General features: G+C 33.3%; 1 protein-coding gene across 1 annotated transcript in view; it reads left to right on the top strand.

Annotated features, from left to right (window-relative positions):
• Window positions 1-2,973: 2,973 nt before the first annotated feature.
• LOC109094925 (filamin-B-like) overlaps window positions 2,974-26,326 on the top strand; it is an 87,877-nt gene continuing 64,524 nt past the window's right edge. Inside the window, 2 exon segments of the mRNA XM_042766876.1 lie at window positions 2,974-3,388; window positions 5,236-5,241. Of these exon segments, the coding sequence (XP_042622810.1) occupies window positions 3,088-3,388; window positions 5,236-5,241 (307 nt within the window). The 5' untranslated portion in view covers window positions 2,974-3,087.

The following is a 26,326-nucleotide window of genomic DNA, read 5'->3' as shown; positions in this document are numbered from 1 at the left end:
AAAAACACTCCTTTATGCTGCTTGATATTGCAAACTGCAAAACAAGGTGGATATACTGTACAGTACCTCTCATTTCTTGAAACTGTTTTAAACAAACTGTTGGCATAGTGTGTTTTCACCTTAAAATGTTTTTGTAGAAATGAACACAAGATGGCAGCCCTTACAAGATTTTTTTATTTATTTATTTTAACTTATGTTTCTGTTTTATGCATTATTAAGCATCTTACAAAGTATATATTTGTTCTCAGGAAAATATTATAAGCTTTCCCTCCTCAAGCACATCTCCTTGTGTCTGATAAGAGGTGTGGAATGTCTCAAATAGCTTTGCTGAATTGTTCTTTTGTCTGGAAGTCGGGAGAGATCTGTAAACTTGAGATTGCATGTTTCCTGCAGAATCACATTCTCAGTGAAGCCTGATAGAGTGCCAGCTGTCTGCACCCACTACCAGAGCTCATCGACTCCTGTCTGACACGTTCAGGGGCCCGAGGGGGCCTCGCTTTGACATGACTGTGACACATGGGCGTGTAACCCGGCCTGACTCAGGACAGAAGCGATGACGGGAAGCTCCTCGCCCGTCTGATAACACTCGACACACCCGTGCTGAGATCTGTGCAACATTACTGTTGTATCAGCACTGAAGCGCATTAAAATCACACGCGCTCTGTTCTTGTGTTCGGTTTAATACTATTTCCATTGCTCATTTTTAGGAGAATTTGAGCAACTAAGCTATACATAGCCTACAGAACATGCTCGAGCAGCGTCTATAAATAAGTATAATTTAGTCATACTGAAACTACAGATACAATGTTACTGCTGTTATCTTAATTTGCAGTTGTTTCAACATGCGTTTTTGAGTTTGAACAGCATGCTAGTTCAATAAATGATCAGCTTAGTTGAGGGCCAGTAAACTTATATTTTCTTCGTTATCGGGACAATTTATGAAACATTAGTTATGTCTACAAAAAAAATGCAAAGTGCCAGAAGTTACATTGTGTAGCTTTGAAATGTCTTTTAGTTGACGATGATGCAAGGAAAATCAGCAGTAGTTAATATTTATTGATCAAGGAAAAACAGTTAATAATTTTTAGTTAGAAATGAGTTAGCAAGGGTTTACATAACATTGGTTGTTTGTTTTTGCTTGATACATGTATTCATGTTTTGATATTATGGGGTGAGGGGTTAAAGATTAAAGTTATTCTTATGTTATATCATGTAATGATATGATATCAAACATGATATAAATGGAAAGAAATAAAACATATCAGTTTACTTAATGATGCAAAAAGAAAATTAAATGCATGCCTTTTATGATGAATTTGTATTTTCTCATTCATCAGACGGTTAGCTAACTGTGCCAGGAACGTATAGTGGCACAAGATGAAAATCCTTTTAAAAATTCTGAACTACTGATTGGAAAAAGTGTTGCTCAAAAGATCTGTGAATCTCAGAAATAAAGCAGTACAGTAAAAAGTACAGATTGATTGTTAAATATGTGCCCTTCAGACAGAAAATGTGTCTGATTCCATTACACTGAATAAATGCTGATCTCTAACATGATTCAGAAGCACCTGGAAATGTGATGCCAGCACTATCAAAGATCTCATGCAGTCTGCTTTACCTACAATACATCATCCAACAGATGAGTCGGGCCGCGCCTGAGGGCCCTGGTTTGGAGCAGCGTGTGGGTTTGAGTCCAGACAGACAGACAGAGGCTGTAATCTGTGCCTCAGACACATTACTCAGCTCAGTTATGAAAATCCTATCGCTTCAGTCAATGCAGCCTTCCTCATCCGACTGATTCATCATCACCGTCACTGAGGTTAAAAACTAACAAAGAGCCGAGACAAATCATTACAGGACAAACATTGCATGCAGCGAACTCGACTCATATTTACTTAATAACATTTCAAAATCTATTTTGGTCTGTATTTAAAGGAATAGTTCACCCAAAAACAACAATTTTCTGAAAATGTACTGACCCTTAGGTCATATCATATACTGTAGATGAGTTTGTTTCTTCATCAGATTTATAGAGAAACTGTGTTGCATCACCAATGGATCCTCTGCAGTGAATGGGTGCCGTCAGAATGAGAGTCCAAACATGAGTCCATAATCCATAATAATGCTTGCTCTAGTGAAAAAGTCCATCTCCTGTTGTCTCTCACATCAAAATCCTGAACTGTTTTTATTTGTAAAGTGTTTGATTTGTAGCAGATTTCTCACCTGATTTAGGAGAACATTCTCATATATATATTTATAAAAAAAAATAATATTTATTAATATATAAAGTTAGTCATTTTAGTGGTTAAACTTAAACTTATTTCAGTTATTTGCCAAGGTAACATTTCTAATTTTCATTTGGTTCACTTTTTTTTCTCCATATAATATTTATATTTTATTTTATCTCAGCTATATTTTAATCAACAAAAATAGTTTTACATCATGTTAACATAATAATTGTGGCCTTGGATGCTTTTGTCTATTTATTTCCTTATTATTTTTTGTTATTTGTCTAGATTACAATTAGAAATGAGTTTATGCTTCAATCTTCTTCGTTATTATTTATTTTTAAAGACACATTACAAAAAAAAAAAAAAAAAAAATTAGGAAAAATCTAACAGAGCAAGATAATAGTAATAGTATGCTTATGCTTTAATATAATTTAAACAAAACAAAAGTGTATCCAGATTTTTTTATAGTTTTCTTTTAATTGTGTTATTTTTATTATGTTTTACAGAACACAAGCAACATTGCAGATAAGTGTACAAGAGGTAGTATGAATGTACTTATATTTACTATTTGACTTTTATTTATTTAACTTATATTTATATATATATATAATTATCCTCTTGCCACACACTTTCTTTTGAAAGAGCTACTAGGAGAGAGAAGGGCCGTGACATGTTGTAGAAATGCAGGTTGGGTTTGATGCTGCGCAGGTGGCGTCACCCGCGCGCCGTATATAACAGTGCGCGCAGGCGCGTCCGCGAGACAGAAACAGTTCGGAATACAGGAGCGCACGAACGCGCAGACACACGAAACACATCCTGAGTTATTAACCAGACAACATACGAGTATTAAATCATCATGCCGGCCACAGAGAAGGACCTGGCGGACGACGCGCCGTGGAAGAAGATCCAGCAGAACACTTTTACGCGCTGGTGTAACGAGCACCTGAAGAGCGTCAACAAACGCGTCGCGGACCTGCAGCTGGACCTGAGCGATGGACTGCGACTCATCTCTCTGCTCGAGGTGCTCAGCCAGAAGAAGATGTACAGAAAATATCACGCCAGACCCACCTTCAGACAGATGAAGCTGGTGAAGGTGTCGTTTGCGTTGGGGTTTATTTTCTGGGAGGGGATATTATGATGGTGTTGTTCGTTGGTTTGTTTGGTTTCTTCTGCTTACTAGTCCGGACCAAAGTGTCTGTGGTGTACCCTTGTAACATGACTGTGGTGTCCTGGAGCTAATTCGTAGTAATGCACCATGATATTTAGGGTGAACTCCGGTAAATTGGGACACTTTTGTCATTGAGGTGACTGGGAAAGTGGCTCAATCACCCTGAATTAACCCTGTGTGGTACAGCAAGGAACTTCATTTTGAGCCAGATCAAATACCATGATATTTTACATTTTTAGTGTCTGCAATTGTTTGCTTTTTTGGTTTAAATAAACAACCATTGCGCACTGATGGTATCATATATAGTATGCATACATTTCTAGGGTTTTGTAAGCGTTCGGTGACTTTACCACGGTTCATGTGAAAAAAAAAAAAGTATTTTTGTTGTTATATCTCTTTTCTGTCTTGGTATCAGATAAAGCTCGGTATTGCTAAAGCATTCTAAAAATCATGTACCATGGTATTTTTATGGCTCTAGATGGTTTTATAAGGAATGCATGGATTTTACTAGGATATATGTCAAAAAACACTATGATTGTGGTGCCATATCCCAAAAAACATGTTAATGTCACAGTAGTTTTGTATTTTTTTTCCCCTGTCTGTTTATTGATGAAGTACTGTGGTGTACCATGGTACGCCAAGATGCTCTATAGACATGTAACATAGAAATACCCCTCAAAAATCATGGTAATACTATAGTTTTTGGTACTTTTTTATATTAAATATATAGTGACACCTAGAGAGATGCAGTATATAAAGGGTTTGTTATTATTTATTATTTATTATTTAATATATAATATATATATATATAATATATTATATATATATATATATATATATATATATATATATATTATATATTACAAATACATAATAATAAATTTAATAATAATTATAAATCAAACATAAATAAAACATTATATATTCATATTTATAAATATTATTTATTTAATTTATTATGTATTTATAAATTGTATAAGTATTTAATAAATTACATAAATGTAAAATAAATGTAAAATATTATTAAATCTAATATAAATGTATTTATTTAGTATATGTAAGTACATAATAAGCAAACTTTTGTTCTATCTCCTCCCAGCCTTCTCTTACTCAACATCTTTGGTTTGCAGAGTTGCATCATAAACCAAAAGTATTTTTGATCATGTCAAAGAGCTGCTGACATGATTCATTCTCAGCAGATAAGAGATAACATCCACCCAGTGTCTATTGATTCTTACTAGATTATCCGTCTCATCTCTGCAGGATTTCCTTATTTGGTCTGGCTTTAGAAAGTTGCACCATTAATAACATTCTTGTGTTCGTTAAGATTAAGAAATCCGGAGAATTTCAGCATTCCAGAGGCTTAAATATTAAGATGTAGTTTCATAATGGTTGTGTTTGGTGCCAAACACCTTTAGCTGGCCTGTGACATTCTTGAAGCCGATCCAAATGCATCAGGCTGCATTTCTTGTGGCTTTTATGTGATTTCTCACGCCGTCGCTGTTGTTTTATGTGCCAGTGCTTGTGTAGATCCTGAAAATAGATTATGCACATACGTTCAATACCAGAACAGGTGCTTACTGTCACCTGTACAGTCGGGGTCACAGGACGTTTCTTCCATATTTGGCAGTCAGTTGCTCGAAGCAAAATACATGCAAACATTGCCATGGCGACGCCCAACCTAATTTCCTTGTGGTTCTTGCCTGGTTACGTATGTTTGTGAGCAAATAAACTTCATTCATTCACATTTGTGATGAAACTTGAGGTGTGAGGGCCTGAGGACACGTCAGGATGGACTTGTACATGTTTCTGTGTGTCTCAGAATCAGAGCATGAGCTCTGGGTTATTCATCATTCTTTGCACAGAGAGTTTCCCAAGCTTGATGTGTCTTTGGAGAGCCGTGACATGTCAATGCAGTGACCTAATAACTAGTCACCCATGCACTGCATCAGAGTTTTCCATTCGTCTTAGGCAGTGGGAGTAACCTGTATTAAGATTTAAATACGCATAAGTTAGAGAGGGTTGGATGGAGGACAAACTTTGTCAGTACGAAGGTGCACAAGGATTTTTTTTCAAAAAGAAGGTTTTTTTTTGTTGTTTGTTTATGCAACAATTTTTTTTTCTGAACTTTTTTATTTTTTTTGCCAGAAGCATATTTTTATGGCCTGTTTTTGCTGCTGTACCTTTAAGAAGTGCCCCCTTTGCACGGATTGTATAGAGCAGCTGTAAATTTGTTGTCTCAAATGTAATTTTTAATTTTTCCTTTTTTTGTCATTTTTTTAAATTTTAATGTTCATCTTTTTATTGCATTTTTTTTTTTACATTTTGTTCACTTTAATATTATATATTATATTATATTATATTATATTATATTATATTATATTATATTATATTATATTATATTATATTATATTATATTATATTATATTTATCATTTATTTATCCTCCTGCTTTTTTAATAATGCATTTTTATTTTTATTTTATTTTTTACCTATTTATTCATATTCAGTGTTAGAAATATATATTATTTCTAATGTTGTGATCCTTTAGGAAATTAATTATTATTTATTTTTATTCTTATTATTTCTGTGCCAGAAACATATTTTAATGGCCTGTTTTTTGCATAAACATTAGCTGCAAATTTGTTGTTGTACCAAATTTATTTACTTTCTTTTTCAATTTCTTTTGCATTTTCAAATATATTTATTTATTTATAGTCTTTTTATAATGTATTTATTTTTCTTTATTTTATTTGCATCCTAATTTATTCATATATATGTTTGTGTATGTGTGTATGTATATATATTTTATATTTTAGCAGTTTAGTTGTGATATTTTTGGACTGTGGAGGACGTGTTGAGATTTGAAACATGCTATGTTTTCATGAAATGTTTGTTTTTACTGATTAAGACAAATTAGATTTCTGTATGAGTCCTTTATTGAATGCTCTTCCTTGTTGCTGTTTTTACACACTTTTATATTAGTTGTATTACACAGGACGTGTGTGGAGAAGTTCTTTATTTTGGGATTAACACAGCACTTCCTGAATGACGGTATCTTCCTGTCCTGAAACAGTCGGTGGGGCGTTTTCACTGACACACATTTAGACCCGCGTGGAAAGGTTGAGCTTTATCGTGAGCTTCAGTGCCCAGACTTTCCAGTTTTTCAAAGAGCAGCCGTGTTCAGAGATGGGTGAGAATTCCCAGCTAAATAAACAGGAGAAGGTCACAGCGTCTGCTGTTTTGACTGTAAATCTCACCGGATAACATTTGCCTGTGTTTTTGCTTCTCTCTTTAATGTCAAAGACAAGAAGGGATAATTGAAAAGGTCAGTTGAAGAACTTTCTGGCCTTCGATTCATGTCCAGAATAAGCTGTAGAGTGGTCTGGACTTGAATGAGTGGTTAATGTCATACTACCATGTTTTGTGTGAATTGCACAGTCTGTAGTTCATGTTTGGTCCTCCTTTGTGCTTTTTTGTTTCCCTCAGGCCTCTGCGAGTGTGGTTTGACATGACCGCTTCATACCGTATCAATTTCGTTCCAAAATATGTCTTTGATCATCATGTGGTCTTCAGCCGCCCCCAGAATTAGCCCCAGTGGTTCTACTGATGTTCTGAAGGCGGTTCTTGCCGAGTCAGTCAATTAACTCTGACTCTGCTCTGACATTTGTCCTGATTTTTCCACGGTCGGAGGGAAGTGATGGCTTGAAGACGTGGTTAGAGTCATGCAGGCAGTGATGAAAGTGTTGCTAGGGTCGTTCAACATTTGTTTTCCATTATGAAGGTGTGGGATGAGGACATGCTGATGAATGATATCATGGTATGACCTCATTAGCTGGTGTGCACTGAAAGATTAAACTGTCGTAAAAAAAACTAAAAAAAAAAAAAAAATATATATATATATATATATTATTAAATATAAAGATCATTTTTAAATTTAAAAATAAATATTTATTTATTTATTTATTTATTTATTTATTTATTTATTTATTTTTCCCTGATAAAAAGTGAAAAAAAAAAAAAAAAAAAGGCTACAGGTGTAAAAAGCTACTGCTGTAGAACTGCACACTTTGGCCAGAAACTGTACGATTTAGATATTAATACAGATTTCAAATAATATTTATATAATAGTATTAGTTGTAAAGTGTATTTACTTGTTTATGTATGTATTTATTTATAGTCATATTGATATGTGCATGCACATTGTTTGGGCCAAATATATAATAAACCCCTTTTCTGCATTTATTTATTTATTTAAATTATTTTCTAGTCATTGATATGAAAATTCCAAGTGTTTTGGAGCCAATTTAGAATAATGTGGCTTATTATTATAGTCATATTGATATATAAACCATATTTTTGGGGCCAAATGTATAATAATAAACAAAAATGTTTGTTGTTATTTATTATCATTATTATTATTTATCTATTTATTTATTTTTCAAAAAATGTTATGGTCATATTGATAGAATTTAAATTTTGGGGAGCCAAATATATTATAATATTCACTATTTCTGGCTTATTATTATTTGTTTGTAAAATAATAATAATAAAAAAAAGAGTATTTAAGAACAAATTAATTTCTTTTACAGTACAACTGTAAAATTACATTAGTAATATTTATGGCCGTTTCTAAATGTTAAACCGTAGAGCTTTTAGAGTTACTGAAAACACTGGAACATAAGCTGCTGGCGTGTAAAAGAACTCAGTGCCACGTTTCACTCTGAAACACACACAGTGCATTTTTTAAATGTAATTACATCAGTCTTCATGATTTCGTAATCGTAATAAACCACACATGCCTACAAAGCATTTTTAATTTCGGTTTATTGTGCAGCCCTTCCCAACTGTAACCTTACTAGAGTTCAGCTCCTTGTTGGAATCGAAACTGTCATCTTTCTGCCAAAGCGAGCATCTCAGTGATGGCTTGTTAGAGAGGCATGACCCTAGAAGATGCAGAAAACTCACATCTTCTGCTCTCAAGCTAAACAAATAGGATTCTCCGGGCTCTGCTCATGCTCATGGAATTCACTGGTGTTTAAAGTCCTTTAATCACAACAGCAACCGCAAGCCACCGCAGGCCTCCCTCAGAGATCACCCCACACAGCTTCAGACTGAGCACAGAGAAGCCCTGCATAAACAAAGATTCAGTTCACTCACCATTTAGTTCTCAGTGAGGAGCTTGCTGCCTGTATATGTGCTTGTTTGCACACTTCGGCCAAACATTTTATTATTTTCTATATTTTTTATATATCAATATGACTTTAAAATAATACTGATAATATGATTAACAATATGCAATTAAGTAATACAATTTAAAGTAATAAAATAATAAAATTTAAGTAATATAAAAAATTGTACCTTAGAGAATTTATTATTATTTTAGTCATTGATATTTGGCTAAATATTTGGAAATAAGAATTTCACTGTAAAATAATGTGTATGTAACTTATTATTATTATTATTATTATTATTATTATTATTATTATTATTATTATTATCATTTTAAAATAAAAATCAATATAAGTTGAATATATAATAAAAATGTGATTTTATTTTTAGAGTGTTGAGTAACTATTGTTAGAATACTAATGTTTATCTTGATTTTTTTTTTTTAATTTCCAAACTTTAAACAAAAGGAAAACTGCAGGAAGCCCTTTAAGCTTTTCTTTTGTTAACAACAACCGGTTTATAAGTGCGGGAAGAGATTTTTAGGTAAAACTGAGTTGCGTTTCATTATAATGTTTGCTTGCGTGTGTGTTTGTTGCCTGTAAGAGTGAAGATCGGGGGTTTTTGGAGTGCGTTTGTTAAGGACTTAGTCACACATGAGCTGCCATCCAAAGCCGAAGTGGTCCGAGATTTAAAACTTCCCCTCGGAGAAATGAAGACGTCTGAAAGTGTTCCCAGGGCAAAGCCTGATGGAAAAGCGCATTATTAAAAACCAGTTTGGACTGTGGTCCTTCTGAGCGCCAGCTTCCCCACCAGAGAGTTAAAAGACATTAGTTTGGGCTGTTTTTAAATAGTGGTTTAATTTCAGTATCATGTTGAATCCGTTGTAGATCGATTTGGAGCGAAACAAACCATTTCAGTCAGTTCTGGTGGGTTGGATTGTCTCCTGTCATTACGGAGACGTTTGGTTGAGCAGGCAAAAGCATCAGATGTTTGTCTGTGAACCTCAGGTTTGTCTGTGATTCCCGCCGGTCAGCGGGCGGCTGTCAGATGCCGTATCTTCACGCTATGCAAACAGTAGCAGGAATGGCGCGGGTGAGCCAAAGGTTCGCTCGTCTTAAGTTGCAGAGTTTTTCCTCATTCGTTTAAAACCTTCCCTCTGTGCTTTATTCAGATCTGGGCGGCCTGTAGAGTAACGGCTGCTGTTGAGGGATGAGTTACTGTGGAAGGGTTTTGGTTTCTTTGGCTCAGTAAATGAAAGTCCTCAGGAGCTGTTCTGACAGGCAGATGTGTGAACAGATCAAATGTTCAGGGTGTGGACGTGCTCTCTAGAAAAAAACACTCCACGTTTCTTGGTTGGATTTGTAGAAGCAACAAGGCTTGAAATTATTTTTATTATTATTAAAGTATTTGTTGCAACAACCATTTAGACTTCTTTGGCATTTAACCCAACACGCTTCTGTATAATTACTGTAGTTTAGTTTTTTAAAATTTATTCTAGAGATTTCAGTTAAAGCAAATTAAATTCTATTTCATTTATCATTATTATAATTATGTACAATTTTTTTTAAGTTTAATGTAATATTAATTTCTTTTGTTATTACTAATTTTTATTAGGTGATAATAAAAATATGAATTATTTAGTAGATATTATCTGTTACATAGACATTTGATAGAGATTTGAATTTAATGAAATGTATTCTATTGTATTTTTAATTTTTTTTTTCTTTTTCTTCTTATTATTATTAAATACAAAATTTTTAATTTTAATACTAAAATATACATTTCTTATTTTATTAATCACTTATTTAGTAATAATAATGAACATAATAACTATTATTTAATAGACATTGTCTACATAGAGATTTCAGATTTAAATTGAAATAATTCCATTCTATCCTTTATATATATATATATATATATATATATATATATATATATATATATATATATATATATATCTATATATATATATATATATATATATATATATATATATATATAATACATATAATTTTTATTATTATTATTAAATACTCATTCTTTTTATTTTAGTGAAATTAAGAATTTATTTTTACTATTACTCCATTTTTATTTATTAATAACAATGATCATAATAAAATATGAACTATAATTATTTAATACGCATACTGTAGTCATTAGAATCACAACATTTTTGGTCAAATTGTGCAGCACTGCAAACAACCACAGCAAACCTGGATTTTTTTTTATTTTTTTTTATTTATTTTTTTTATCAGAATTATCACAATTTGTATTTTGTTTTTCCCCCAAACAGTGCAGCATGTAGTCAACTGTCCTGAACCTGTATCTTTTTGTGTCACGCTGTGATGTTCACTTGTCTGTGCAGGTACTGTAAATGCGGCTGAGAAAAGTGTGAGTGACCTCACCAGTTTCCCAAAGTTATTCCACAAAGCCAAACTCTCAGAACTTGTTGTACTGGATGGGCAGAGAGCTGCCGCTGGCCTTGGGCTGCCCTTTAAACACACACACACACACACACACACACACACACACAGAGGAAGACACGAGGTGAATGTGTTTGCATTCACGTTAAACCGACTGTATTAAAGAGATAAAGTCGTTCCCACCAGCGTTCACGATTGTTCAGTAAAGAGAGAGTCAAGTCACATTTATTTAGACAGCACTATACAGTACAGCTTGTGTCAAAGTGTCATTACTTTGCAGTAATAAGAAAATAACAGTGTAAAGGTTGAAGGATCATCAATTATGAAACAAAGTCAATTTATAAAGCAGCTCTACAGAATACAATAGTGTCATTATTCAGCTCAATTTAGATCAATGTTGATTCAGTTCAACAAAAGTCAGAGTTGCAAAGACTTTAAGCAGCTCTACAGAAACTATAGAGTTGTTCAGATCAGTTGAGTTCAGGGTTGATTCACTTCAGGTCAGTAACAGTGTAGATGTTGCAGAGTTAGTGTAATTATCCATCTAAATCCATCTGAATATTAATTGTCTTTAATATTCCAAAGATGGAAACCTTTGGAAGGTTGTTTCCACCACAGAATCTAAAAATAAAAAAGGTAAATGTGACTGTTTTTTGAGTTTATATCTTAAAGTTTGGAGTCATTTGGAGCTATTAACTGTGAGAGAAAACTTGCAGTTTTTTTTTCCCTCACAAATTTAGCTTTTTTCTACTGAATTCATTTTAGATCTCACAATTCAGTTTTTTTCTTCTACAGAGTAAAAAATAAATGATTGTAAAAAAAGAGTATTATTCTGAAAAGGCTGCAAATCCTTCAGATCTCATAACTCAGATTCTCAAAAATCAGATTTTACATCTCACAATTCTTTTTTTTCTGCCACAGAGTAAAAAAAAATATAAATGTAATTGCAACTTTTTATGTCTAAATTCTATCACTTTTTAAATATATCATAATTCAGTGTTAACATCATGCAAAAAACAAACAAACAGAATTGCAAGAAAAAATGCGAAAAAGAATTGTGGGATAAAAAGTTACAATTATCTTTATCTTATGATTCTGATTCTTGGAATCTCGCAATTTGAGCTTTTTTCTTCTTCAAGAGTGTACGTCTTGCAATTTTGACTTTTTTTCTGAATTCTGATATTACATCTAGCAAATTAAAAAAAAAAAATCACCTCTGAATTCAGATTTTACATCTCACAGTTAAAGGTTTTTTTTTTTTGGTCCACGGAAGAAAAAATAAATGTAATTGTGACTTTCAAATTTCAAGTTTCTCATGATTTGGAGAGTATAAAATGTCAGAATTGCAAGAAAAAAAGCTAGAATTGGGATATAAAAGCCCATAATCAACATTTGATCCCATATATAAACAAGCTTCAATAGAAAGGATTGTTGAGATAAGTGGCATATCTTTCTCTGTGCAGCTAATTAAGCCACAGATGAATAAGCCACACCTAATAGGTGCTTTGACAGGAGAGCCACGCTGGTTGAGCTGGACTGCCAGAAGTAAACCTTGCACATGAAGCTAGGAACCTGTGAATCTGCACATGGATTTGTGTGGTAACTCGGTGGAATCCGCTATTGTTTTGGAGTCTAAAAGAAGCAACAGGATGCAGGGCTTCGCTAAAGTGACCCTAACCAAAGTTCAGTTCCTCACACTAAATCCAGAAAGCTCACATTCCTGCACCAGAATGGATTGCATCACAGTTTCAGTAATGTGTCCCAGATACTGTCGCTTTGCCCTCAGCCCAAATAACAAAACCCGAATGTGGAAAACCAACATGTACGGCAGCGTTCAAAGTGACGAGGCCTTGAGCAAATATTTCAGGGTTGCTACAGAATATAATATTCTCAGTCGCGCTGCGTTAAAACATGCATGAGAGCCAGAGAAGGTGAGCTTGCCTAAAACAACCCCAGCTTTCTGTGGGACGTCTGCACAGGTTTCTCTTGCGGTCCGCCGTAATAACGTTAGCCTCTTCCATTACGTTTAGTCTGACCACATGAGGTCGGCTGGACTTGGCCGAGCACAGCCTGAACCTGAGGAAATGTTTTTAGGTCAGTGCGGGAAATGCTTCTCCCATCTGCATGGTAGCAAAGGTCAGATTGCATTGTTTGTAATGAAGCTTTGACCTGCGGGGGCAAATTCAACCAGCGAAAGCAAACAATGGAATTGACGTCAGCCTAAGACTAAGCAATTTCTCCTTCTGAAAGTGACTGGTTTTCTTTCCTAGAGGGAGAAGTTTGCAAGCGTGTCTGCTTTCCTATCTGGATTGCATTAACACTTGAGTCACCATGCTGCTCTGTAACCACACGTTCTGCTGTTCTATAGACCCGTGCAGTGGGTCAGTATGTGATTAAAGTTAATCATTTGCTCTCCCAACATGCCATCTGTGTTGAGACTGTGCTTGAAAGCGTCGAGCGTGTCCGGTGATCTCATGCAGACTTACACAATCACGCTCCTGAAGCGCGTTTTAACCTCTCCATAGGCATTTTTCAGATGCTTTTACTCTGATGTCATTTTTTTTTATTCAATACATCTCTTCCATGTTCTGCTTCTTGGGCTTTGCAGGTCAAATGTGCTCCATTTTTAGTGGATTTCTGTTTAGAGGCTTGTAGTTTAAGGTCAAAAAGCTCGTTTAGGCCAGGGGTTCTCAAACTTTAAAAAGCCACGGACCCCCAAATATGATCATCCTCATGCAAGGGACCCCCATCCTAAAATTTAAAAGGCATCTATATAGGTTCTTGCATAAAGACCCAAGGTTTACTGTTCAAAAGTAATAAATATCAAGTTCCTACTCATTATACACTCTTAAAAATAAAGGTGCTGCACGATGCCATAGAAGAACCTTTTTATCTAAATAATACCATAAAGAACCTTTAACATGAGGTTCTTTGTGGCGAAAAAAAGGTTCTTCAGATTATAAAAAGGTAAGAAAGAGATGGTTCTTTAAAGAACCTTTGACTGAATGGTTCTTTGTGGAACCAAAAATGGTTCTTCTATGGCATCGCTTGAAGAACCTTTTGAAGCACCTTTATTTTTAAGAGTGTAGTACTGTATTTGTTTTTAGTCAATTCATTTTTTTTAAATTAAATGCTTAATTTATGTAGTCATTTTAATCAATGTTTATCAGTAATGTATTATATATAGAATTAAATTACTTAATATTTATTTGTTTATTTAATGTTTATTTAATCTTAAATTATTTATTTTTAAATATTTAATATACTTTCTTTTAATGTAATGTTTTTTTGTCAATTTCTTTTTCTGTTTTAGTCAGTTATAGTTTTATCGGATTTTTATTTAAATGTATTTAATTTAATTTTGTTTTAATCTAATGTTTTTGTTAATTTTTTCACTCAATTTCTTCATCATTTTGTTTATTTTTACCTGATTTATTTTTGAATCTAATTGAATTTACTTTTTTAATCTATTGTGTATTGTATATTTGTTCAATATTTATTTTACTCTATGCTTGTTGTAAGCATTATTTGTTCCATTTTTATTTACTTTTTTATTTATGGATTTGTTTAGTTACCTATTTATTATAATCTAATTTATTTTTATATAATTAGAATATTTGTATTTATTTTTACACTTTTTTGTAAACATTTCCATGGACCCCCTTCACGCTCTTGCGTCCCCAGTTTGAAAACCCTCGGTTTAGGCCAAAAGCAACTCTTAAATGGAGTTTATATGGTTGGTTAACGTGAATTACATCCTAAAAAGAATATCACCAAGTCGAATTCCTTCAGAGATTGTAGTCTCCACCCTTGGGTGGAAGCCAGTGTTTCTGTGCTTGTGTGTATATATAGGTCGTATTGCCCAGTGGAAGGTACCAGAGCTAGTGTTTGATTTACAATTCAGACTTGTCTGTCAGATCAGGGAGTGCTGGGGATTTTTACAAGCCTAAATAAAACAGAAAAACAAAGGGTCCTATAGAAAATCAATCTGCTTGTTTGTAAGGGGTCCAAAAGGCCAGTCGTTTTTCTGTTGCTATGTGTGTTTTCACTGCTGTTTGTCACCGAGCAATAAGTCAAAAGATTTGCGAGCAGTTACCCAGATTTCCTGCCTACTGTGTTATTTACTTTGGCTCGGCCAGACCTGGATGACTTCAGATGTGTAAAAAAGCTTCAAAGCCTTTCTATGAACTGAGGCAAGTTGAGACATTTGGGCCTTACAAAAGATTTGCTCATTTTGAATGAATGAAATCAAAAGTAGGTCAGTATACTTAAATCAAATGGTGATATAAACTAGTGTCTGTGAATATTAAACCAAAGAAAGTCCATTTAAATATGAATCCTGCATGTTCTGTGTGTCTCTGTGTGAATGATTGGCGTGGTTCTGTTTACCATACACTGAAGTGACGCTCGCGGTGTTTTCAGCTTCTTCAGTCTCACTATATGACGACATAAATACGTGACATAAACACACTTCACCGTTTAGTTGAGAAAAAGAGTATAGTATATTTATTTTATAATAAGAAAAGTTAATTATATTTATTGATGGATGTATTTAATGTTAGTTTGGTTTCAACTTGATGAAATTATGACAAATATATTACTATATGCCTTAATTTATTACTATTATAATTATTACTACTACTGCTACTAATTATAATAATAGCAAAATTATTATTATTAACTTTATTTTTAAGAAAAAATCAAAAATTTTCATCCATGTTTTTATTTAATCAGTTAACCTCTTTTTTGTAGCACTTTGTTTGCCAAAAAAATTAAAGGTTTTGTTCAATTTCTATGTGATTAATGTAGATAAATTCTAAATAAATTTAGAAAAATTTAAATTGAAAAAACTGAATTTGGGGAAAAAAATGATTGGAACCAAATTATTCATAAAAAAAATTTGCGAAAAAATAAAATGTATTTCATAGGGCCCTAAAAATTCAATTTTTGTTAAAACTAAAAAATTGCTGTTACATTGTGCAAGTTTCATGATTTCAATTAATTAGACATGCTTTTTGATTAATACATTTAATTTAATTTAACCATTAAACTGCTGTTTAGAAAAATAAAAATTGAGAAAATTGAATTTAGAAAAAAATGAAACTGAATTTAGGTAAAAATAGAACTTATTTCTCAGGACCCTATATTTAATTGCAAGAAAAACAGTGATTGGCTGTTTAACAGCGCTACTTTGGAAACCTTTGAGCCTTGGCCGACTCGCTCAAGTCTAGGTTTTGAGTAACTTTTCTGGTCCACGGGTGAAAAAGACCCTTTTAGGACCCGTTCAGGACACCTTTTCACAGTCTCAGAGAGATCTGCCGGTTTCTGCCACCTCTTGTCTTTTATTCTTCGCCCCTGTCTACTACAAAAGACACTTTCTGTGATAACACTGGCTTTCATACATCAGCTCTTGTGTCCGGCTTGAAGCGGGTAACCTGAGACGCCCACCGCTACCTTCTGCTTTTGCAGGCTCTCTTGTGCTGCTGTTTGCAATGGCGAGCCAAGGATCTTCTCAGATACTGAATGCTCAGTAGGGTTTTATTGGGTTCTTTGTCATGCGATTGTTAAGAAGTAACTGAAGTCTTTGACAGGAGAATGTGAGGAATCATTTCGGGCGAGGTATCAGTTTTTATTCACTTAAAGAAAGCAGTGTAACCTTGAACTTCTTCTACATTTATCAGAGTAATGAGACGCAGTTTGCATTGGCAAAACGAGCAAAAGTGAAACATTAATAATGACTGTTAGTGATGCAACAGCGTTTAACTTCATGCACATGTGCAATACAACCAATAGCAGTCCAGACATTGGAGGTCACATGATTCTCCTCTCCCAGTGATTGGCTGTTGTAGTTAAGTAGAAACACCTACAAGCAATGAAAAAGCTTGGCATCCTTCAGGGTTTCAATATGTCTGTAATTTTACCTGATGAACCCAACCTAGATCCCATCCAGATGTTCTTGAGTCTAGACAGGATCGAACATGATCATATAATCAAACTCAAATCCCTCTAATTATACTCCACCCTCATCAAAACAGCACTTATTGTGCGCAGTAGTAGTTAATGTCTTGTTGCTTTGTAAACTTTGCTCAGATTCTAGTTTGTACTTTATATAGTTCAGTTTGAGGAACTCAGTCGGACAGATGACCTGAAAATGACCTTATTATGATTTATCCATCACATGTCTAATTAATATGCTAATGCCACAGCTTCAGTATCTCTGTAAACTCACTTTAACGTGTTTTAATGCATGTCAAACACCACTTGAGAAATCAGGCCAAAACTAGTCAAACAATATCGGTAACACTTTAGAATAAGGTTCCATCAGTTAATGTTAGTTAACTACTTTAGTTAACATGAACTAAGCAAGAACAGTCCTTCTACAGCATTTATTAATCTTAGTTAATGTTAATTTCAACATTTACTAATGCATTATTCAAATCAAAAGTTGTGCTTGTTAACATTAATGCACTGTGAATTAACATGAACGAACAACGAATAACTGTATTTTCATTACCTAACATTAACGAAGATTAATAAATACAGTAATAAATGTATTGTTCATTGTTTGTTCATGTTAATTAATACATTAACTAACATTAACTAATGGAACCTTATTCTAAAGTGTTACCACAGTATCATATAAGATAATTTTCAAGTCATTTATTTATGCATAAATAGTAATAAATCAATATTTATTGCTAAAAAGGTCCACAATATCGATAATAAACCTTAATTTAGCCTACATGTGGATGATCAGTTTCATGAAGCTATAAGTTTGGTTTGGAAAAATCATGACAGAAATACATTACTTTAGTATAAAATTAATAATAATAATTTCATCCATATTTATTGCCAAAAAATCAGTAATTTAGTAATTGAGTGAGTAATTTAGCCTACATTTAGATGATTGGTTTCATGTTGGTTTGCTTTTAAATTTTTTTTACATTTATTACTGTATTTAATTTTTGACAATAATAATAATGTATTACTAAATTGCTTACAGTTTATTATATTAATACAAATTACATTATTATTTAAAGAATTAATGTAATTTATTTATTTTTACTTTTTAATGTAATATCATACAACCAATATTTTTTTCATCAATATTTTTTAATTTATACAGTTCTGTTGTGCACCACCTTATTAAACAAATAAAAAAAATTTTTTTGGTAAATTATGTAATTTATTTACATTTTAAAAACTTTAAAGTTTTATGATTAAAATTTTACGAATTCTATCATTTAGACAACATTTGTGATTTGTTTTTACATAATTGTTGTAAATTTACATAAATTAACAAGCTGTTTCCATTCGTTTGAGAGGTCTAACAAACGGTTTAATTTCATATTAATAGTATAAAATGAAAATCATGATGGATATCAGCTGCGTCTCATGTCCTCCGGAGGTGGCATTAGTAGGTTGTATACGTCATCAAGGATGCTTTAAGAAAAGTAACCGTTATAAAATTGACTATTATTCCATGTGAGGTGTAAAATACTGTCATTTCTTTTTTGCATTGCATTTTATTGGTTACTTTTCTTAAATGAGACCGCCCCGAAGACGTATGCTCCGGAGGACGCAGCAGTTGATACTAAATCATACGGAAACACTGTGATTATTATTTTATAGAATCAACTAATTAAACACCACTTAGTGCCACCTATAATGCTTCCTGCAAGAAAAACAACACAAGAAGGTTATTTCACAGCAGATTCAAGTGGGAAACGTGACCTGCAAGAGTATTATGTGAAGTGATTGAGCTCTGCGATCGTTCTTCCATCAGAAGACGCTTCTTTTAAAGCAGCCTCTCATGTTGACTGGCTGTTTTTGGGTCCTCACCACATCCTGAATGAAATCCTCCGATAACTCCACCAACAAGCCTTCACACGGCGTCTTCCTCTCTCCAGCCCCTGTGTGAGCGAGGGAGATTCAAACAATGCCTCGTATAAACCATATGGTCGCCTCCCTGCAGTTAAAGTGAGAACATCATCTGCATTTCCTGTGCGAGGGTGAGATCATCGCTCTGGAATCACACACATGCCAAGAAACTCAGGCGTTTCGTCAATATGGAGAAACTCTGAGAGCATGAGGAAGGCAGGGTCCACGTACACGTGTGAAGCCAAGGCTTCTCAGAAACCCAGTGTTTGTGCTTCAGTGAATATGAATGAGAAATAAGCTGCTGTCAGCATGTCTGGGTTTGTGAGGCAGAACCAAAAGCTGAGTACAGTACAGTAACTTCATGATGGCATCGTCTCTCGCTCCAACCCTCCAGGAACCGAGTTTGACACCCCTGCTCTAATGCCATCTTGAACATTTCTGAACTAGCTGTTTTGTGGTTTAGTTTTAGTGTGTACATGATAGATTTTAAATGCTTCAAAATGACAAGACAGGTCCTGTTTCTCATTACGACCCTTTAAATGGTTTCAAATCCAAGTTTTTTTTCCCTCTTTCTGTTTTCAGGTTGGTAATCTCATCTCGAAACTGGCATGCTACAAATCTGCAGTAATTTGAGATAATGTATTAGAGTAATGGCTTTTAACTGCAGGTTATTGCAGGCTCTTATTGAGCGCTGGTTTCCACACTACAGCCGAGCCGTTTTCCTCTCTCTGACACAGTCCAGAGCCTGATAATAGAGTGTAATCAGAGAAACGGAGAGAGGAGGAACTGTATATACACTCTGTGTGTGTGTGTGTGAGTGAATGAAGGAGGCTGTTTGGTCCTTATGTACTGTAAGTTGTGTGAGATTCACCTTATTTTTTATTTTCAAGTTTTGAAAAAGTAATAATTTTCTCAGACTCAAACTGCGTGTCCTGATCATATCTCATTTATTTCACAAAGCATAAAAAGAAAAATAGTGAGAATATCAAAAACAGTAATTATATTAAATATATAATAAAATGTATAATATGAGTTTACAATTTGACATGACATTGTGACCATTAAGCACATTTTTCCTTCTTGAATTTTCATTACCAAAATGAAAAATCTCATTTTCTTATGCATTATGATAATACTACATTTTACTTAATGGCTTTTTTAAAAAAATCCAAAATCATTCTGTAATGTTTTTCTGTAAAAATGTATTCTAGTCCTGAAATTGAAACCTTAAATTTCTTTTAAGGAACAAAAATACGTAAAAATAATTATAAATTTTTTATTTATGAATTTTAGTACATATATATATATATCTATATATATATATATATATATATATATATATATATATATATATATATATATATATATATATATATAGGATATATATATTTATATTTATTTTTATTTTTTTATTATTACTTTTTTTTTATTATTATTTTTTTTTTAAATCTAATCCTAAATCCTTTTTTTTTTTTTTTTTTCTCAGTCTTTTACCTCATGCATTTTGGCATGAAATATGACGTTGACATGTTTTCGTGATACTTTTCTGCTGGCATAACCAAGGCCTGGTGGGAAGGGAAAATTATATTTACCAAAAACCTAACAGTCCTCTTTTCATAGTCCAATTAAATCCTGATGTCTAAAGTCGAGCCCCGTCCTACAGCACATTTCCTACTGATTATACTATTGCTTTTACAAAAGTTAAGTGCACTGTGTTGTTTTTAAGTATTTAGCATTAGTTCAGTGCACCGATTCTGATACTTTAGCGTCTAATGAAAGCAATCTTTACTGCTGTGGATCCATTAGTGTTCGCTGAAGCAGGCCGCTCAGGTGTTTAAACTCGAATGAGGGTCATGTCCCTCTCCTGACTGTTTTTCTTCATCTAATGTGGGATTTTTAAAGTCTTGATGGCAAACTGCTTGAGAGTCTCATGAGAGTTTAACAAGCACTTTGGTTTTTCCTTTTATGTATCTGAGTTTTACACGCCGTCTGTTCGGTGGAGCGGAAACTGTTAATGATTTCAAGTGGCACATTATGAAGCCGGTACACAATAGTAGTTGGTTTGGCTGGAGTGTTCGGGGCGACCTGATAGGACTGTTAATGGAGGGTCTCGGGTCAGAGTCTGGTCTCTGATTGGCTGCTGCAGGAGGGGGCGGGGATGATCTCATGAGAAAGGAATGTGCTCCTGTAGGTAGTGTGCCCCGTGTTCCCGTCACAGGCGTCTGCGGATGATGTCATTTTTGAGAGACCTTGTACTGCTGCCAAATGGAGAATAAATTATCAATGAATTATTGATGGCCACAGACACACAAATTAAGCATTGATTGCTGTTTTCCCAATTGGGAAAGTTGCTGTTTATATTGCAATGGACATGGGTTAAAATAGGCTTTCTTTGTGGTGTTTGCTGATGTAAGTCAAACATTAAGGTTACTGTTTGGTGTTATTGATAGCTAGAAATCATCCAGAACGCCTCAGCAGGAGGGTTGCATTTTGTTAGCAAGTTTTGCATGTGCAAGAGCTGAGATTGTAAAATATGTAAATGACATACTGATCTCAAAGTGTAAATACTTTACATTTTTTTTTTATTATTTCTTTTTCCATTTATTTCTTTTTGTTTACTTATTACTGAATAAAGAAAACAATTTAAAAAGTAACAAATATTTTAATTTTTTTTCTTTTTTCTTTATTAATTCATTTACTTCTGAATAAATAAATGGAAAAAAAAGAAGCTAAATTAAAATGAAAAGAAAAATGAATATGAATATTTTTTTTGAAACATTGCATCTCTTCTGAAAATGAGCACGAGCATGTGAAAGCCATTTAAAACCATTTAAAAAATCTAATATACAGTGTTACAGTGAATCGTGATGATTGATTACTACTGTGTCTCCTCATCCAACATCTTTATATTTAATAATAATAATAATAATAATAATAATAATAATAATAATAATAGAAGATTGTTTTTAGGGCCATAAAGATGCTTTGCATTCTTAAATACATTAAATAGTAATTAGAGTTTGAGGGAGAATCTGTCATGAAGATAATGTCTGTTCTGTGTTATCTCTTGTTATTTATTTATTTATTTATTTATTTATTTATTTATTTTTAAATAAATTGGTATTCATTTAATTTATTTTTTTTTCAAATTTTGTATCCATTCATTCAATTTGGTATTTTTATTTGATGTATATTTGTTTGTATTTTTGTAAATTTGTGTTTTATTCACTTCTATTTTATTTATATATTAGTATTTATTTTTTACTTATAAATTAGTATTTGTAGTAGTATTTTATACATTAGTGTTTAGATTTATAAGATACTGTTTATATTTATAAATTTATTTATACATTTGTATATTTATTTATAATATTTATATAAATTAGTTTTTATTTTTATAAGTTAGTATATTTTATTTATATTATAGATTTGTGTATTTATAATATTTTATTTTGTTTATTTATTTGCTTATTTTTATTCCTCAATATTTATTTATCTGTCATGATTTTGTATTTTTTTTTGGCAAATTTTTACTACTTTTTCTAGCCTATTCCATCAGTGCACTTCTGTGCATAATGATGCATTATAAAGAGTGAAATGAAACGAAAATGATATCATGCAGTTATTATACTTTCAGTTTTTCAGCCAATGAATCATGCTGATTATTACAGTATTTTGAAGCATTAATCTGCTCAACTCGTCCAACATCATCACCCAAGTTTGCCAATCGGGCATCTTAAGAGAAAGATTTGCAATACTTTCCAGAACAGCGTTCGCATGTATAGCATGTTGGACTGCGCTCGTTCCCATCTGTGGGTCGTGACATCATCACCCATGAGGTAATGAACCGAACAGCAGGAAATGAGCAATCTTCATTTTAATGGGGATTGATAAAGCTTTAGAAACCAAATTAAGAGCCAAAGTCAAGTCAGGCTCTCGTAGAGGAATCACAGGTGTCTCTGAAAAATTGGAGTGACCGATATGAGTCACAGACACCGTCCTGAATATAACGAGAACCCCACCCCCCCCCCCGACCGGGAACCCAGCGTTTAACAAAGAAAGCTGTCTGCTGTATTTATGGATCTGCTTTTAAGAGGCCCACCAAACAAACGGCTCTCTGTTCCCGCGGTGGCTCTGTGATTTAATGCATTCAGCAACATTTAATCACCCTAAAACAGCTCATCACAGTGTTATTTCATAGTTTCCCAAACTCCCCCCGTGTGAACGTGGAGGAGTCGCTCTGAACGTCTAGCAGCCGGATCCTGCGTCACATGACTGCCGTGACACAGGAATTACTCACAACACCGCTTGGTTAGTTTTATTTAAATTAAATTGTCACTGGATAAATGTGTACTTAAGGTCAGGTTTTAATTTCTGTTAATAACAAGTCATAAAAACACCTTGTGGATTTTTTTTTTTTTTTTCATAAAACAATTATTTTTTTATTTTTTTTTTATTTTTTATTTTTTTTGGTTAGCTGAACACATTTCACAAAATGTATACTGGAAATTACCCTGAAACTGAGTATTTAAATAAGTTGACAACACATTCGCATGCTCACAGTTCTTTGATGTCAGATAATGGTCACATGACATGCAGGTAAACAAAATATTTTATTCTTTGTGACTGAGACTTTTTATTATACAACTTTTAAAAATATTTATTTTATTATTATTTTATTACTTTTTTATTTTAAATAAATTTTTATTTCATATTAGTATTTTATTTTACTTTTTTGGGGGGCATTTGTATAATTTTATAAATTTTTAGAAAGTGTTTATATTTATTTTAAAACATTTTCTTATTTTAAATTTGTACATTATGATTTCATATTTCACAAATTATGATTTTATTAATTTTTGGAGTTTTATTTAGATTTTATTTGTTATTTGTGTATATATACACACACACACACAAACATACATACATGCGCGCACAGACACACACATACATGTATACATATAATTTTTATTTGACTTAGTGTTTTTAGGTTTTTTATTTTAAAAATTCTAAAAAAAAAAATATTTTTTGTTTAAAATTTTTAGTTGAGATATCTGGCCCCCAGTTTGTGAAACCCTGTCTTATATACACAAAGCTGATAGATATCAGATCAGTTTAATTAACTGGTGTTGCTACATTTTTCCATTAACACACACAGAGGTCAATCATGATGTTTGTCGCTCCTTTTGTTTGAAACTTGGCTGAGAATCAAGAGTTGCTTCCTGTTTACAGCATCCAGGTGCATCCAGCCCCACATTCACTCACTGTTAGACTGGTTTTGATTGAAGCAGGAATTCATATTACTCTACTGTAGAAGACATTTGGTTATATAGTAACATTGTGAAATATTATATTAATTTGATTTGGCTATGTTTTTTTTTTATTTTTTTTTATTTTGTTATTTTTTTCTTTTATGTTATCTGAGTTTTATTTTTAGTTTCTTTAGTGTTGTGTTTAGTGTCAATTTTCAGAGATCTTTATAATTTGCTAAATAAATTTGCTGCTCAAGAAACATTTCTGATTATTATCTATGTTGAAAACGGTTGTTCTGATTCATATTTTTGTGGAAACTGATACATTTTATTTTTTAGGATTCTTTGCTAAATAGAAAGTTCAAAAGAACAGCGTTTATTTGAAATAGAAACGAGTTTGGCTGAAAGTACTGTTTTTATATGTGTGGTGTTATAAAGTGTCGTCCTGTGTTGTTGAAAGTGAACCGTTTAGTTTCTGTTTGTTGAGATACAGTAAATCTGCAGCGCTTTCTCTTTCATTCATGTTTTCTTCGTTTCGTCTACGGCTAAACCTGTGTATTACTGAAAAACGTTTGTTCATCAGGTTTTCATTTTGGCCGTGATCCACAAGAGGAATGCGAACCGTGTGCTATAAGCATGTGAAGATTAATGACAGTCTGTGTCTTTCTCTCTGTCCTGTTCCTCCATGTTTTCAAAGAGTTCTTAAAGGAATCATTCATTCAAAAATGAAAATTTGCTGATCGTTTATTCACCCTCAGGTCATCCAAGATGTAGATAAGTTTGTGTCTTCATCAGTTCTGGAGAAATGTAGCATTGCATCAGTGTCTCACCAATGGGTGCTTTGTTTTGATTGTGTGCAGTCAGAATGAGAGTCCAAACAGCTGATAAAAACATCACCATAATACACAGCACTCCAGTCCATCAGTTAATGTCTTGAGAAGAGAAAAGCTGTGTATTAGTAAGAAACAAATCCATCATTAAGACATTTTTAACTCCAAACTGTAGCTTCTGGCTAAAAAAACAGATTCAAATATGGCTAAAAATATGAATTTGTTTCTCAAACACACAGCTTTTGGCTTCTCAAGACATTAACTGATGGACTGGAGTGCTGTGGATTATTGTGATGTTTTTATCAGCTGTTTGGACTCTCATTCTGACGGCACCCATTCACTGCAGAGCATCCATTGGTGAGACACTGATGCTACATTTCTCCAAACCTGATGAAGAAACAAACTCATCTACATCTTGGATGACGTGAGGGTGAGTACTTTGAGTATTTTTGGGTGAGCTGTTTCTTTAAGATCTTCTGCACTTCCATCCATGTCATGTTTCGACTCTTTCTGGCCCTGCTGTATTCTCATAAAAACATTAAACTAACCAAGTTCAAGTCTTGGCTCTCTGGAGTTGGAGAAAAACTGTGGTGCTTTTCTTAAGATCCGTTCGCTTGTATTTTAGATGTTTTGTTTTATTTTTGTTTTGGTGGGAATTGTTGGAGGAATCGTGGCTCTTTATGAGCTCCGCGTCGTTTCTTTGAGTTTTCTTTAACAGAATACAGACAGACGCTGATGATTTATCACAGGCCTGATGTGAAGCGGACTCTTAACCTCTCTGTCCTCTGATGGGTTTGGTTTGAACACACTGACTGAATCAGTTTCTGATTTACACAGTACTCTGTGTGTCATGAGGACCTGAAGTGTGTGTCATTACACAGAACAGGTGGGTCTTTCCTCGGGCGGCTGTTGTTCATGGTTCCTCTTCAGCCGGTGAGTGTTTCAGTCGTGTCCTGAGGCGCAGGTGTGGTTCTGCAGTTTCTGAATGGAGCAGGAAGCCCCTATTGAATTACCACCATACACAAACACACACTGATGTTCTCTAAAAACATCCCGCGTCTCTAAGGATATGCCATTATCTGTCAAAGAAATGCAGATAAATGGTAAAATAGAGGCCTTTTTTATTTTTTATCTACGGTAGTATCTCATTTGCAAGCGTTTTAATTTTTTTGTTAATGAGTTCAATCTGTCCATTCCAGGGAATGATTCAAATCTTTGTTTGTCATAATGCAAATAAACATATATATATATATATATATATTATTTGTGTGTGTGTATGTATGTTTGTTTGTTTGTTTGTTTGTTTGTAAAGCTTTCTCACTTTTTATTTTACTTTATTTAATTTTTTTTAATACGCTTTCTCACCCAGC

This window comes from Cyprinus carpio, chromosome A11 (assembly GCF_018340385.1).
Source record: "Cyprinus carpio isolate SPL01 chromosome A11, ASM1834038v1, whole genome shotgun sequence".
Classification (NCBI taxonomy): Eukaryota; Metazoa; Chordata; class Actinopteri; order Cypriniformes; family Cyprinidae; genus Cyprinus; species Cyprinus carpio.
The sequence above is the reverse complement of the archived record's forward strand: the minus strand, read 5'-3'. Positions and strand labels throughout refer to the sequence as shown.